Below are 15,593 nucleotides of genomic sequence, written 5' to 3' on the forward strand. Positions count from 1 at the left end.
CTGTAATACTAATATATTAATGAATTTATCAATATCTTCTTTTCATTTATTTACATACATTGTATTACAATAAGGTATCGATTGAATTATCAAGTAAATGCAGTAAATCTTATGAAAATCTTGATCATTCAACGTAAAAATAACAGAAATATAATACTTCAACTTAACAAGTGACAAATGCTTAATAACTACGTATCAACAGGAAACAGATTCACAGAATATCATACAAGGGTACGACAAGTTGATAACGAGGCTTTATAGAGTTTTGAGATTTCTACATGTATGTGTCTACATAACACAGGGATGACTCATTATTTTTATTCCACACTTTTCTGAAGTTCGATACCTCACATTGTAATGATACACTGGATTCATTATACCATAGTTTTTGGTACAGATGTATATATAGAGAGTGACAAACTGATAACATTACTTGATTGTGATCTGGCTATGCTATATATAATGTTACGACATCACCATTTTGTGAGCCATTACATTTTTTCCCCCAAGTTGGCATTCTTTTCCCTTTGTAGCAGGGGATGGATTTATTTTTTTCTCTACAAAAAAATTGTAGCAGTTAAGTGTAGTAGGAGAGAGAATCCTCTTCATTTCCTAACAAGCTTTTGTTCATACTCTTATTTTGTGGAAAATTGTTGCATAGCGGTATTCATACTTAGAATGAATCATATGACGTTGGAAAAACAGTATCAAACTTCAATTCTCCCTCAAAAAGGGTATTTGAAAGAATAAGAACATGAAAAAAAAAATCAGTAATTGTATCAGAATCAGACGGTGTCCAGTTTTTTTTTTTACAGAAAAGTGTCTGACCTTTGACCTTTGAAAATGTTTGTGCAATTTAACTGATCCACATCCAGATAATTTAGGAAATTAATTTATTGATCATTCACAGTCAGACTAGAGACTACTTACAAGTTCAAACACTCTTACTATGTTGGTTAAATCTAAACCAAATCAAAAGATTTCAAACTTTTTATCTTCATAAAATGTCAAAACAGGAAGGGACCGTAGCTCTATGGCCGTCAGGGATAACTCAAACACAGGTCAATTAGCTGTGGAATCTGATATCAGCAGTCAGGATTCAATCAGGTCTGACCCGAATATTCCTTTGAAGTTATACGAATTGTTTACAACAATGAAACCTATGTATGACCTATCTACAGCTATGGTCAACCGGGTGAGGTGGAACATACTTTGGCACAAAGTTTGCATGAATTTTACGAAACCTTCAGGTAAAGTTTAAGAAGTCTTATGATCATAAAACACATTTCTGAAAGCAAACAATACATATAATCCTGACCCACAATCGTAACTATGAGCCGACTAAGTGTAGGAACCCTGAATCAAGAGTTATTCACCCTGGATTTTGGTGTTTTTAACACATTATGAAATATTATATTAAAAGCCATTTTCTCCTTCAAGTTTCTTCCTCCTTTAAGATATGTTCTGAAAAGGAAATATGAAAAATATGAAAAAAAACCTTAAGGAAAGAGCAATGAAAAAAATACATCCTTATGACACATTAAAAATATTTGAAAAATTAAGAAAAAAAACAACGAATGCATAGAAACAAACCATTTGAACATCAATTATCAATTTCATCATAGCAGTATGTTTTAATCAGACATTATAAGTTATTTTGTATTGTTTCTTGTTAGAAGGGACTTACTCTGTAATGGTAGTCGGATGGCGTCATCGTCCGCTAACGTAACCTGATGAAGCTTATTCCTGAATTTATATCGTATATACAGTGTTTTTGTCTCGCCTGGGCAGGGATCATAGAAACCAGGTATATCACACTGAAAACAGATAATATATATAATTACAATCAGAAAGTATTTAGTACAAAATTACCTCCCTTTATCTTTTCTGCACAATACAAATTTAATAACATAATAAACAATACAATTTACATAGTACAATTACACCATGTGACTATCGTTGATGAGGACAAACCCGTTCATCAATTTTATAACATGCGTAAATCCTGATAGACCTTTGGATATAATTACAGATGAGAGAACTCTGGACTTTCTTCAGAGCTTACTTTTGTTTTTGAGAAGTAGAGGATGAATTGAGATTTGTGTGGACATTGTTCAGAGCTTAGCTTTGTTTTGGAGACAGAGAGGACGAGTTGAGAGTCCTGTTGACATTGTTCAGAGCTTACCTTTGGTTTGGAGACAGAGAGGACGAGTTGAGAGTCCTGTTGACATTGTTCAGAGCTTACCTTTGGTTTGGAGACAGAGAGGACGAGTTGAGAGTCCTGTGGACATTGTTCAGAGCTAACCTTTGGTTTGGAGACAGAGAGGACGAGTTGAGAGTCCTGTGGACATTGTTCAGAGCTAACCTTTGTTTTGGAGACAGAGAGGACGAGTTGAGAGTCCTGTTGACATTGTTCAGAGCTAACCTTTGTTTTGGAGACAGAGAGGACGAGTTGAGAGTCCTGTTGACATTGTTAAGAGCTATAACCTTTGTTTTGGAGACAGAGAGGACGAGTTGAGAGTTCTGTGGACATCGTTCAGAGCTCACCTTTGTTTTGGAGACAGAGAGGACGAGTTGAGAGTTCTGTGGACATTGTTCAGAGCTTAGCTTTGTTTTGGAGACAGAGAGGACGAGTTGAGAGTTCTGTGGACATTGTTCAGAGCTAACCTTTGTTTTGGAGACAGAGAGGATGAGTTGAGAGTTCTGTGGACATTGTTCAGAGCTAACCTTTGTTTTGGAGACAGAGAGGACGAGTTGAGAGTTCTGTGGACATTGTTAAGAGCTTAGCTTTGTTTTCGAGACAGAGAGAATTAGTTAAGAGTCCTGTTGACATTGTTCAGAGCTTTACCTTTGTTTTGGAGACAGAGAGGACGAGTTGAGAGTCCTGTGGACATTGTTCAGAGCTAACCTTTGTTTTGGAGACAGAGAGGACGAGTTAAGAGTCCTGTTGACATTGTTCAGAGCTAACCTTTGTTTTGGAGACAGAGAGGACGAGTTGAGAGTCCTGTGGACATTGTTAAGAGCTTAGCTTTGTTTTGGAGACAGACAGAGAGGACGAGTTTAGAGTCCTGTGGACATTGTTCAGAGCTAACCTTTGTTTTTGAGAAGTAGAGGATGAATTGAGATTTGTGTGGACATTGTTCAGAGCTAACCTTTGTTTTGTTTTGAGAGTCATGTAGACATTATTCAGAGCTAACCTTGTTTTGGAGACAGAGAGGACGAGTTGAGAGTCCTGTGGACATTGTTCAGAGCTTAGCTTTGTTTTGGAGACAGAGAGGACGAGTTGAGAGTCCTGTGGGCATTGTTAAGAGCTAACCTTTGTTTTGGAGACAGAGAGGACGAGTTGAGAGTCCTGTGGACATTGTTCAGAGCTTAGCTTTGTTTTGGAGACAGAGAGGACGAGTTGAGAGTCCTGTGGGCATTGTTAAGAGCTAACCTTTGTTTTGGAGACAGAGAGGACGAGTTGAGAGTCCTGTGGACATTGTTAAGAGCTTAGCTTTGTTTTGGAGACAGAGAGGACGAGTTGAGAGTCCTGTGGGCATTGTTAAGAGCTAACCTTTGTTTTGGAGACAGAGAGGACGAGTTGAGAGTCCTGTGGACATTGTTAAGAGCTTAGCTTTGTTTTGGAGACAGAGAGGTTGAGTTGAGAGTCCTGTGGACATTGTTCAGAGCTAACCTTTGTTTTGGAGACAGAGAGGACGAGTTGAGAGTCCTGTGGACATTGTTAAGAGCTTACCTTTGTTTTGGAGACAGAGAGGACAAGTTGAGAGTCCTGTGGACATTGTTCAGAGCTAACCTTTGTTTTGGAGACAGAGACGATGAGTTGAGAGTCCTGTGGACATTGTTAAGAGCTTAGCTTTGTTTTGGAGACAGAGAGGTTGAGTTGAGAGTCCTGTGGACATTGTTCAGAGCTAACCTTTGTTTTGGAGACAGAGAGGACGAGTTGAGAGTCCTGTGGACATTGTTCAGAGCTAACCTTTGTTTTGGAGACAGAGAGGACGAGTTGAGAGTCCTGTGGACATTGTTAAGAGCTTAGCTTTGTTTTGGAGACAGAGAGGTTGAGTTGAGAGTCCTGTGGACATTGTTCAGAGCTAACCTTTGTTTTGGAGACAGGGAGGACGAGTTGAGAGTCCTGTGGACATTGTTCAGAGCTAACCTTTGTTTTGGAGACAGAGAGGACGAGTTGAGAGTCCTGTGGACATTGTTAAGAGCTTAGCTTTGCTTTGGAGACAGAGAGGACAAGTTGAGAGTCCTGTGGACATTGTTCAGAGCTTAGCTTTGTTTTGGAGACAGAGAGGATGAGTTGAGAGTCCTGTGGACATTGTTAAGAGCTTAGCTTTGTTTTGGAGACAGAGAGGACAAGTTGAGAGTCCTGTGGACATTGTTCAGAGCTTACCTTTGTTTTGGAGACAGAGAGGACGAGTTGAGAGCCCTGTGGACATTGTTAAGAGCTTAGCTTTGTTTTGGAGACAGAGGACGAGTTGAGAGCCCTGTGGACATTGTTCAGAGCTAACCTTTGTTTTGGAGACAGAGAGGACGAGTTGAGAGTCCTGTGGACATTGTTAAGAGCTTAGCTTTGTTTTGGAGACAGAGAGGACAAGTTGAGAGTCCTGTGGACATTGTTCAGAGCTAACCTTTGTTTTGGAGACAGAGACGATGAGTTGAGAGTCCTGTGGACATTGTTAAGAGCTTACCTTTGTTTTGGAGACAGAGAGGATGAGTTGATAGTCCTTTGACCATCATTCAGAGCTTACCTTTGTTTTGGTGTCGGAGAGAACAAGTTGAGAGTCCCGTACCAGGGCCTGTACGGGGGTGAGCACGTCTATACACTGGCCCTCCAACAGTTCTCTGTATAAAACATGTACAACAGTGTTCTTTACAAGACTTAGTGTATTTAGGAGCTTCAAATAAGACTTTCCCTACTCAATTAAGTTTTTCCTTAGCTCAGGTATGAATTCCTCAGCTCAGATAAGTTTTCCAATAGAATAGATGAGATTGTTCTTTGCCCACAAACACAAAAAATATCCATTTGAAAACTGGTTTATTTTATTGAGATCACTTCTCATAATAACTAAATTCTGATGTGATTTGAGATAATTTTGTAACTAGAATATTGATTTTGGTATAAACAGCTTGGCCGGGTATATCTAAAACAGAAACAATTATAAGAGATTTCATATTTTAAGACAAACCATGTCTTATCCGAGCCTGAGGTTCCTATTGCCCCCTACACTAGACAAGAGACATTTTAACGAACACAGTTAAAATCAAAATGTCTAACATTTGGTATAAGGGACAGAGAAAACTCAGACAAGTCTTAACCATCTTAACATACTGAAATATTGGAGGAGACATCTTACCCATCATCATCAGATATCAGTTTCCCGTACAGTGCCTTTAGAATGACTAGACCTCGTTTTCTTTCCTCTGTTTCGATGCTTCGTTCCACAGACTCCTTCATTAGCTCCACCTTTGTCAATAAATGACCCAACATTTCAATAAGACTTCACCAGAGAATTCTAGCTGACAAGTACAATGTCTTCAGGTACAGTATAATGTAGCAGAAGTAAAAAAATACTACAACAGAAATTATCCCTGGTCAGATCAAAAGAAAATTCATATTGGTGAAATTGGTGATAATGAAATTATTTTTTATTTTAGTGGATACAGTTTTTGACATTTCAATAAACAAGAAAGGGAATTTTTTAGATGTTTTTCCAGATCAATACTGTAAACCATTCCAGATACATAAATGTGAGGAAATACAAGCGCTAATACGGTAGTTATAACTGAATACATAGGATTGTGATTTATTGTTGAAATGCATCAGTATTAGCCAAAATTCTCACAGATTATTAGCTCAAAATACATAAAAAAATGATGATTTTTCCTCTTCTGGCAGAACAATCTTTACATCATAGTTCTGCTTCTTTGTTGAAGTGGGCATTAATTGATACGTATAATTTATAACACACAGTAGTAACTGATTGGGTATGATACAAAGGGACACAACTCTTACAAAATCAGCTGTAGGTGGGCACAAAGGAGGAATTTTCATAGGTGAAAATTTAACTATCTTCTGGTATTTGGAAGGTGAATACAGATACTAAATGAGTTGTAGGGCGGGTTCTTGTGTATGGATACATGCATAATGATATAGATATAATATACAACAATTGGTGATGAAATAGATATAATATACAACAATTGGTGATGGAATCTTATCATTCCTGAGAATGACTCACAGTTGCTGTGGCTTCGTCTTTCTTAGCGGCCATTTTCTCAGCTGCCTCTTCCTTCTTCTTTTCTTGTGATCTGAATTTTACGTTAACACATGGTTTGTAGTATAATGTTTTATCAGTGTGTATATGTTCTCTATACTGAGTTATAAATGGCCCATTCACTTTTAAATGGTTCTGATACTGTATAAGATAAAATGTTTTATCAGTGTGTATATAGCTATGTTCTCTATACTGAGTTATAAATGGCCCATTCACTTTTTAATGGTTCTGATACTGTATAAGATTAAATGTCTGTTGTGTAATAAACACACAATCGTAGTTTTCATGAGTTATGTTTTCCATGATCATTATGGTATTTTTGGTCAGCTGTGGGTAACATTTTGCCGGTATAATCATCGTATTGCATGAAAAGCTAAATGTTCCCTAAGTTCCATTTTGGGGCTCTATCCCTCTGTCCCAAGGAGTCAAACCAGCCTCATTTATTTAAGAAGAGATTGCCCTCATGCAGCGATGTTTAATAGCAAATTTGGTTGGGCATTAAGTCAAAGAAGTACCATTTAACAACGAAGTTTAGCTAAATTCCCCATATGGGGCCCCACCTCTATGTCCCCAGGGGTCCAACCAGCCTCATTTACAGTAAACCTTTGGTCAGTTTGAATAGGTGACTTATTAGAACATACAATTTTATCAATAAATAGAATAATTTTCAAGCTAATGATAGTTTAAAGTCTGATTATTTATCATTGACACTATTCAGGAAGTCTGAACACATCAAATGAAAATTAAATATTGGAAAAATTTGCACTTATTTGACTTTTGATCTTGAGGTCAAGGTCACGGTGACCTCACAGCAATGCACTGCTCATCGGCTTTAGGTGATGCAAGTATAACTGCAAGTTTTGTGAAGAAATTGATTCTGGTACAAAATTATGTAAGAACCAGAACCAGAAGAAAAACCAGTACTAATAAAATATGTCTCCCTTTAATGAAGGGGAGGCTTAATAAAAAGATTAACATATTAAGATTCCTGCCATTTTATAACATCTATATTTACAGCCTAGAGGACAGTTATGGTTCCTGTAATTTTATAACATCTATATTTACAGCCTAGAGGACAGTTACGGTCCCTGTAATTTTATAACATCTATATTTACAGCCTAGAGGACAGTTATGGTTCCTGTAATTTTATAACATCTATATTTACAGCCTAGAGGCCAGTTATGGTTCCTGTAATTTTATAACATCTATATTTACAGCCTAGAGGCCAGTTACGGTCCCTGTAATTTTATAACATCTATATTTACAGCCTAGAGGACAGTTATGGTTCCTGTAATTTTATAACATCTATATTTACAGCCTAGAGGACAGTTACGGTCCCTGTAATTTTATAACATCTATATTTACAGCCTAGAGGACAGTTATAGTTCCTGTAATTTTATAACATCTATATTTACAGCCTAGAGGACAGTTATGGTTCCTGTAATTTTATAACATCTATATTTACAGCCTAGAGGACAGTTATGGTTCCTGTAATTTTATAACATCTATATTTACAGCCTAGAGGACAGTTATGGTTCCTGTAATTCTATAACATCTATATTTACAGCCTAAAGGACAGTTATGGTTCCTGTAATTTTATAACATCTATATTTACAGCCTAAAGGACAGTTATGGTTCCTGTAATTTTATAACATCTATATTTACAGCCTAAAGGACAGTTATGGTTCCTGTAATTTTATAACGTCTATATTTACAGCCTAGAGGACAGTTATGGTTCCTGTAATTTTATAACATCTTTATTTACAGCCTAAAGGACAGTTATGGTTCCTGTAATTCTATAACATCTATATTTACAGCCTAGAGGACAGTTATGGTTCCTGTAATTTTATAACATCTATATTTACAGCCTAGAGGACAGTTATGGTTCCTGTAATTTTATAACATCTATATTTACAGCCAAGAGGACAGTTATGGTTTCTGTAATTTTATATCATCTATATTTACAGCCTAGAGGACAGTTATGGTTCCTGTAATTTTATAATGTCTATATTTACAGCCTAGAGGACAGTAATAGTTCCTGTAATTTTATAACGTCTATATTTACAGCCTAGAGGACAGTTATGGTTCCTGTAATTTTATAACGTCTATATTTACAGCCTAGAGGACAGTTATGGTTCCTGTAATTCTATAACATCTATATTTACAGCCTAGAGGACAGTTATGGTTCCTGTAATTCTATAACATCTATATTTACAGCCTAGAGGACAGTTATGGTTCCTGTAATTTTAGAACGTCTATATTTACAGCCTAGAGGACAGTTATGGTTCCTGTAGTTTGATAACATCTATATTTACAGCCTAGAGGACAGTTATGGTTCCTGTAATTTTATAACGTCTATATTTACAGCCTAAAGGACAGTTATGGTTTCTGTAATTTTATAACGTCTATATTTACAGCCTAGAGGACAGTTATGGTTCCTGTAATTTTATAACATCTATATTTACAGCCTAGAGGACAGTTATGGTTCCTGTAATTTTATAACATCTATATTTACAGCCTAGAGGACAGTTATGGTTCCTGTAATTCTATAACGTCTATATTTACAGCCTAGAGGACAGTTATGGTTCCTGTAATTTTATAACGTCTATATTTACAGCCTAAAGGACAGTTAGGGTTCCTGTAATTTTATAACATCTATATTTACAGCCTAGAGGACAGTTATGGTTCCTGTAATTTTATAACGTCTATATTTACAGCCAAGAGGACAGCTATGGTTCCTGTAATTTTATAACATCTATATTTACAGCCTAGAGGACAGTTATGGTTCCTGTAATTTTATACCATCTATATTTACAGCCTAGAGGACAGTTATGGTTCCTGTAATTTTATAACATCTATATTTACAGCCTAGAGGACAGTTATGGTTCCTGTAATTTTATAACATCTATATTTACAGCCTAGAGGACAGTTATGGTTCCTGTAATTTTATAATATCTATATTTACAGCCTAGAGGACAGTTATGGTTCCTGTAATTTTATAACATCTACATTTACAGCCTAGAGGACAGGTATGGTGATGACACTTACTCTTCCTCCTGTCGTTTTAAGTATGGATCCACAATCAACTTCTTCACCACAAAGTAGGTAGCTAGTGGAAGGAAGGTACCATAAACAATAGCCTCAGGAATGATGTTCTCCGACAGATGTATAGGGAAGTGGAACTCTTGTTGGCCTCGGATCAACCTGTGTCAAAAACAGCGACTTAAGTCCACAACACAGTAAAACAGTCAAAAAGGTTACAGAAAACTTCAATACATCATACTAAACAGCGAATTTAGTCCACAACACAGTAAAACAGTCAAAAAGGTTTCAGAAAACTTCAATATATCATACTAAACAGCGACTTTAGTCCACAACACAGTAAAACAGTCAAAAAGGTTTCAGAAAACTTCAATATATCATACTAAACAGCGACTTTAGTCCACAACACAGTAAAACAGTCAAAAAGGTTTCAGAAAACTTCAATATTACATAATTCCTAGACCTCTATTGATACATCATACTAGAATAGAGCAGGAGGGACAAAAACTTTAAAGGGAGTTATATTAAATGCAAGAAAAGTCCAAAACATGGTAAAGAAGGAAAAAAACAGAAAGTGTTTCCACATTTTACTGCAGCATCATTCTTAGACCTAGGTGTGATGTGGTATATATAAACACTTGCTGGGTATTGACTTGTAAGTCTTTCAAAAACTTACCCTAAAACTTAATGAGACACGGATGGCAAAGTGGATGTTGGGGAAACCCCATTAGCTTCGACACAATTAAGTCTTAATCAGTGAACTAATTACACAGAATTACCACGACCTTGTGGTAAACAGGAGGTTCCTTCACTCTAATGTCAGATTTTCTCTTAAATTAAGTTACTACATGTCTGACAAAGAGTATTATTTTAAAATCAATTGAAAACAAAAAAAAGGTGTTTGTTTATTTTTTCATATAATACCATAATTTACACAATTTTTTACATGCTGTTATCACCCATCAAAAGTTTCTCTATTAAATTTAAAGTAAATGAATAATTGTGCTCCACATCTATATTTGGTAACTTTCGGTCTTACATGTTTGGACTTTTATTTTGTCAAAGGACCAGATGATATATCATAACAATAGTTCTACTAACAGTGTATATGCTGTCGGCGATGTAGCCTGTCTAAAATTCACATCTCAAATTATACAGCTGTGGTAGGAAATGTAGAAAATTGACAGTGACCACAAACATCTTACTTGATCTTGAGAGAAACGCCGACAGTGCTTCCTATTGACATGGTAGCACCGATTGTACTGAACTGTGACACTTTCTTCTCACAGCCATATTCTACAACTGCACCAATAAGGCTGACTCTGTAATAAAAGGAAACAATTCCATTTTCTGATGATTCTATTTTTGTATCCGTCATAACAATATGGCGAGAAAACTGAACAGATTCAACACAATCTAATTAAAATTGGACTCGTAAACTCAGCTCCTCTATGATACACTGTAATACATTTTCTTTAGGTTGGGTCCTACATAGACATTTTAAATAATTCAGATTCTATCAGGAATAACTGCAGAAGTTTTATATGTGGATTGAATGACTCTGAGGAAGTTTTTATCGTCCAGAAATATCCATTCCATAGCAATTAACCCTCAACCATCAAATAACACAAAATTATAAATACATGCTTTCAAGAATGATGTACACAATGAAACAAAATCTTTATAATACTTTAAATTACAAGCACGCGTTAGATATAATATACTCTATTTTACAAGCACGCGTTAGATATAATATACTCTAAATTACAAGTACCCGTTATATATAATATACTCTAAATTACAAGTACCCGTTAGATATAATATACTCTAAATTACAAGCACGCGTTATATATAATATACTCTAAATTACAAGCACGCGTTATATATAATATACTCTAAATTACAAGTACCCGTTAGATATAATATACTCTAAATTACAAGTACCCGTTAGATATAATATACTCTAAATTACAAGCACACGTTATATATAATATACTCTAAATTACAAGCACGCGTTAGATATAATATACTCTAAATTACAAGCACACGTTATATATAATATACTCTAAATTACAAGCACACGTTATATATAATATACTCTAAATTACAAGTACGCGTTATATATAATATACTCTAAATTACAAGCACACATTATATATAATATACTCTAAATTACAAGCACACGTTATATATAATATACTCTAAATTACAAGCACGCGTTAGATATAATATACTCTAAATTACAAGCACACGTTATATATAATATACTCTAAATTACAAGCACGCGTTAGATATAATATACTCTAAATTACAAGTACGCGTTATATATAATATACTCTAAATTACAAGCACGTGTTAGATATAATATACTCTAAATTACAAGCACGCGTTAGATATAATATACTCTAAATTACAAGCACACGTTATATATAATATACTCTAAATTACAAGTACGCGTTAGATTTAATATACTCTAAATTACAAGCACGCGTTATATATAATATACTCTAAATTACAAGCACGCGTTAGATATAATATACTCTAAATTACAAGCACGCGTTATATATAATATACTCTAAATTACAAGTACCCGTTAGATATAATATACTCTAAATTACAAGCACGCGTTAGATATGATATACTCTAAATTACAAGCACACGTTAGATATAATATACTCTAAATTACAAGCACGTGTTAGATATAATATACTCTAAATTACAAGCACGCGTTAGATATAATATACTCTAAATTACAAGCACGCCTTTGATATAATATACTCTAAATTACAAGCACGCGTTAGATATAATATACTCTAAATTACAAGCACGCCTTTGATATAATATACTCTAAATTACAAGTACGCGTTAGATATAATATACTCTAAATTACAAGCACGCCTTTGATATAATATACTCTAAATTACAAGTACCCGTTAGATATAATATACTCTAAATTACAAGCACGCCTTTGATATAATATACTCTAAATTACAAGTACGCGTTAGATATAATATACTCTAAATTACAAGTACCCGTTAGATATAATATACTCTAAATTACAAGTACGCGTTTGATATAATATAATCTAAATTACAAGCACGCGTTAGATATAATATACTCTAAATTACAAGTACGCGTTTGATATAATATAATCTAAATTACAAGCACGCGTTAGATATAATATACTCTAAATTACAAGCACGCGTTAGATATAATATACTCTAAATTACAAGCACGCGTTAGATATAATATACTCTAAATTACAAGCACGCGTTATATATAATATACTCTAAATTACAAGTACCCGTTAGATTTAATATACTCTAAATTATAAGCATGCCTTAGATATAATATACTCTAAATTACAAGCACCCGTTAGATATAATATACTCTAAATTACAAGTACCCGTTATATATAATATACTCTAAATTACAAGTACCCGTTAGATATAATATACTCTAAATTACAAGCACGCGTTAGATATAATATACTCTAAATTACAAGTACACGTTAGATATAATATACTCTAAATTACAAGCACGCGTTAGATATAATATACTCTAAATTACAAGCACGCGTTAGATATAATATACTCTAAATTACAAGCACGCGTTAGATATAATATACTCTAAATTACAAGTACACGTTAGATATAATATACTCTAAATTACAAGTACCCGTTAGATATAATATACTCTAAATTACAAGTACCCGTTAGATATAATATACTCTAAATTACAAGTACGCGTTATATATAATATACTCTAAATTACAAGTACACGTTAGATATAATATACTCTAAATTACAAGCACGTGTTAGATATAACAAACTCTAAATTACAAGTACACGTTAGATATAATATACTCTAAATTACAAGTACCCGTTATATATAATATACTCTAAATTACAAGCACGCGTTAGATATAATAAACTCTAAATTACAAGTACCCGTTAGATATAATAAACTCTAAATTACAAGTACCCGTTAGATATAATATACTCTAAATTACAAGCACACATTAGATATAATATACTCTAAATTACAAGCACACATTAGATATAATAATTACTCACTTTGCAGAAAGACGCAATTTTGCTTCCTTGTCTGGGAATTTTTTTACAAAGACACTTTGAAGAAAACTGTTTGGAATGCCAAGCTGAAAAATATAATTACCAATTTGAAATTGATACGACCTATCGTACCATGTGGTGATTTTTTTCTTTCTGGATCATAGCAAGGTGTCAAGCCCCTGTGGTGTCAGATTAGACAGGTTTTACCTGTACAATTGTAATAACTAATTATAATCTATTTGAAATATTATCATGAATTCTTTTCTAACTCCATTGAGATATGAAAAGAACTTGCCTGTACTCAGGTATAACTTGTCTAACTTGCCTGTATTTGGGTATAATGTGCCTGTATTTGGGTATAACTTGTCTAACTTGCCTGTATTTGGGTATAACTTGCCTGTATTTGGGTATAATGTGCCTGTATTTGGGTATAACTTGTCTAACTTGCCTGTATTTGGGTATAACTTGCCTGTGTTTGGGTATAACTTGCCTGTATTTGGGTATAATGTGCCTGTATTTGGGTATAACTTGTCTAACTTGCCTGTATTTGGGTATAACTTGCCTGTATTTGGGTATAATGTGCCTGTATTTGGGTATAACTTGTCTAACTTGCCTGTATTTGGGTTTAACTTGCCTGTATTTGGGTATAATGTGCCTGTATTTGGGTATAACTTGTCTAACTTGCCTGTATTTGGGTATAACTTGCCTGTATTTTCATATAACTTGCCTGTATTTGGGTATAACTTGCCTGTATTTGGGTATAACTTGTCTAACTTGCCTGTATTTGGGTATAACTTGTCTAACTTGCCTGTATTTGGGTATAACTTGCCTGTATTTGGGTATAACTTACCTGTATTTTCATATAACTTGCCTGTATTTGGGTATAACTTGCCTGTATTTGGGTATAACTTGTCTAACTTGCCTGTATTTGGGTATAACTTGCCTGTATTTGGGTATAACTTGTCTAACTTGCCTGTATTTGGGTATAACTTGCCTGTATTTGGGTATAACTTGCCTATATTTGGGTATAACTTGCCTATATTTGGGTATAACTTGCCTGTATTTGGGTATAACTTGTCTAACTTGCCTGAGCAGTAAATAATATAGTGTATGTTTCCTTGTCATACACTATTAGAGTCCTCATGGCTGATGGCCGCCCTACGTTCCACACAAGTCTGCCCTGGAGGTGGGTATCAAGCTGACAAGCTATCACTGTAAGTAGATAGGATTTAGTACCGTATTTATCCTGAAAAGCCTAGAGGGCTAAATAGAATTTAGAATGGTACCGTATTTATCCTGAAAAGCCCAGGGGGTTACATATAATTTAGAATGGTACCGTATTTATCCTGAAAAGCCCAGGGGGTTACATATAATTTAGAATGGTACCGTATTTATCCTGAAAAGCCCAGGGGGTTACATAGAATTTAGAATGGTACCGTATTTATCCTGAAAAGCCCAGGGGGTTACATATAATTTAGAATGGTACTGTATTTATCCTTTAATAAGCCCAAGGGGCCACAAAAAATTTAAAACAGTACTGTATTTAAATTATCCTGTAATAAGCCCAGGAGGCAACATAGAATTAAAACAGAACTGAATTTATCCTGTAAGCCCAGGGGGGACACTCAAAATTTAAAACAGTACTGTATTTATCCTGTAATAAGCCAAGGGGGGGACACTCAAAATTTAAAACAGAACTGTATTTATCCTGTAATAAGCCCAGGAGGCCAGATAGATTCAAAAGGAACAGCATCTTGACTTACTTGTCTGGAATCCTGTAAAGGCAACAGCTCTCCTGTTACCACTGGAGAGATAGGAAATGTTGGCAGTCGCTGTACAGTAACTGGTGATAAAAATAAAACATTACAGTTTTTATATCTATATTGTTTACAGAGTTAAAATCCACTGATTGATTTTCATTATCTTTTATTCTGGTGTTTAGAATATTATTTCCTTTAAAATAAACCAAAAAATTGAACCCGTTAAAACAATATTTACATTGTAATGGTACAGAATATGTTTCTGATATCTGTAAAATTTTATAAACTCCAAATAAAATTTTGTATTTTGATTCATTTGAAACTAAAAATGTAACACATGATGATACTCACCATCGGCGGTTGATTTTCCTAAATCCACGTAGACTAGCTCCAATGTTATCGCCACACGACATTTCCACCTGTTGTCATATAACATA

At 34.7% G+C, this 15,593-nt stretch overlaps 1 protein-coding gene across 1 annotated transcript; it reads right to left on the reverse strand.

The window, feature by feature from the left end:
- Positions 1-399: 399 nt before the first annotated feature.
- LOC117321061 (dnaJ homolog subfamily C member 11-like) lies at positions 400-15,571 on the reverse strand. The gene is made up of 11 exons (XM_033875544.1): positions 15,508-15,571; positions 15,160-15,239; positions 14,484-14,608; positions 13,400-13,482; positions 10,529-10,645; positions 9,330-9,485; positions 6,246-6,315; positions 5,361-5,470; positions 4,755-4,848; positions 1,688-1,817; positions 400-1,464 (listed from the first exon to the last, which is right to left on the reverse strand). The coding sequence occupies exons 1-11, from the start codon at positions 15,567-15,569 to the stop codon at positions 1,436-1,438; spliced, it is 1,056 nt and encodes a 351-aa protein (XP_033731435.1). The 5' UTR covers positions 15,570-15,571; the 3' UTR covers positions 400-1,435.
- Between the last annotated feature and the right edge of the window lie 22 nt (positions 15,572-15,593).

Source organism: Pecten maximus, unplaced genomic scaffold (genome assembly GCF_902652985.1).
Source record: "Pecten maximus unplaced genomic scaffold, xPecMax1.1, whole genome shotgun sequence".
Classification (NCBI taxonomy): Eukaryota; Metazoa; Mollusca; class Bivalvia; order Pectinida; family Pectinidae; genus Pecten; species Pecten maximus.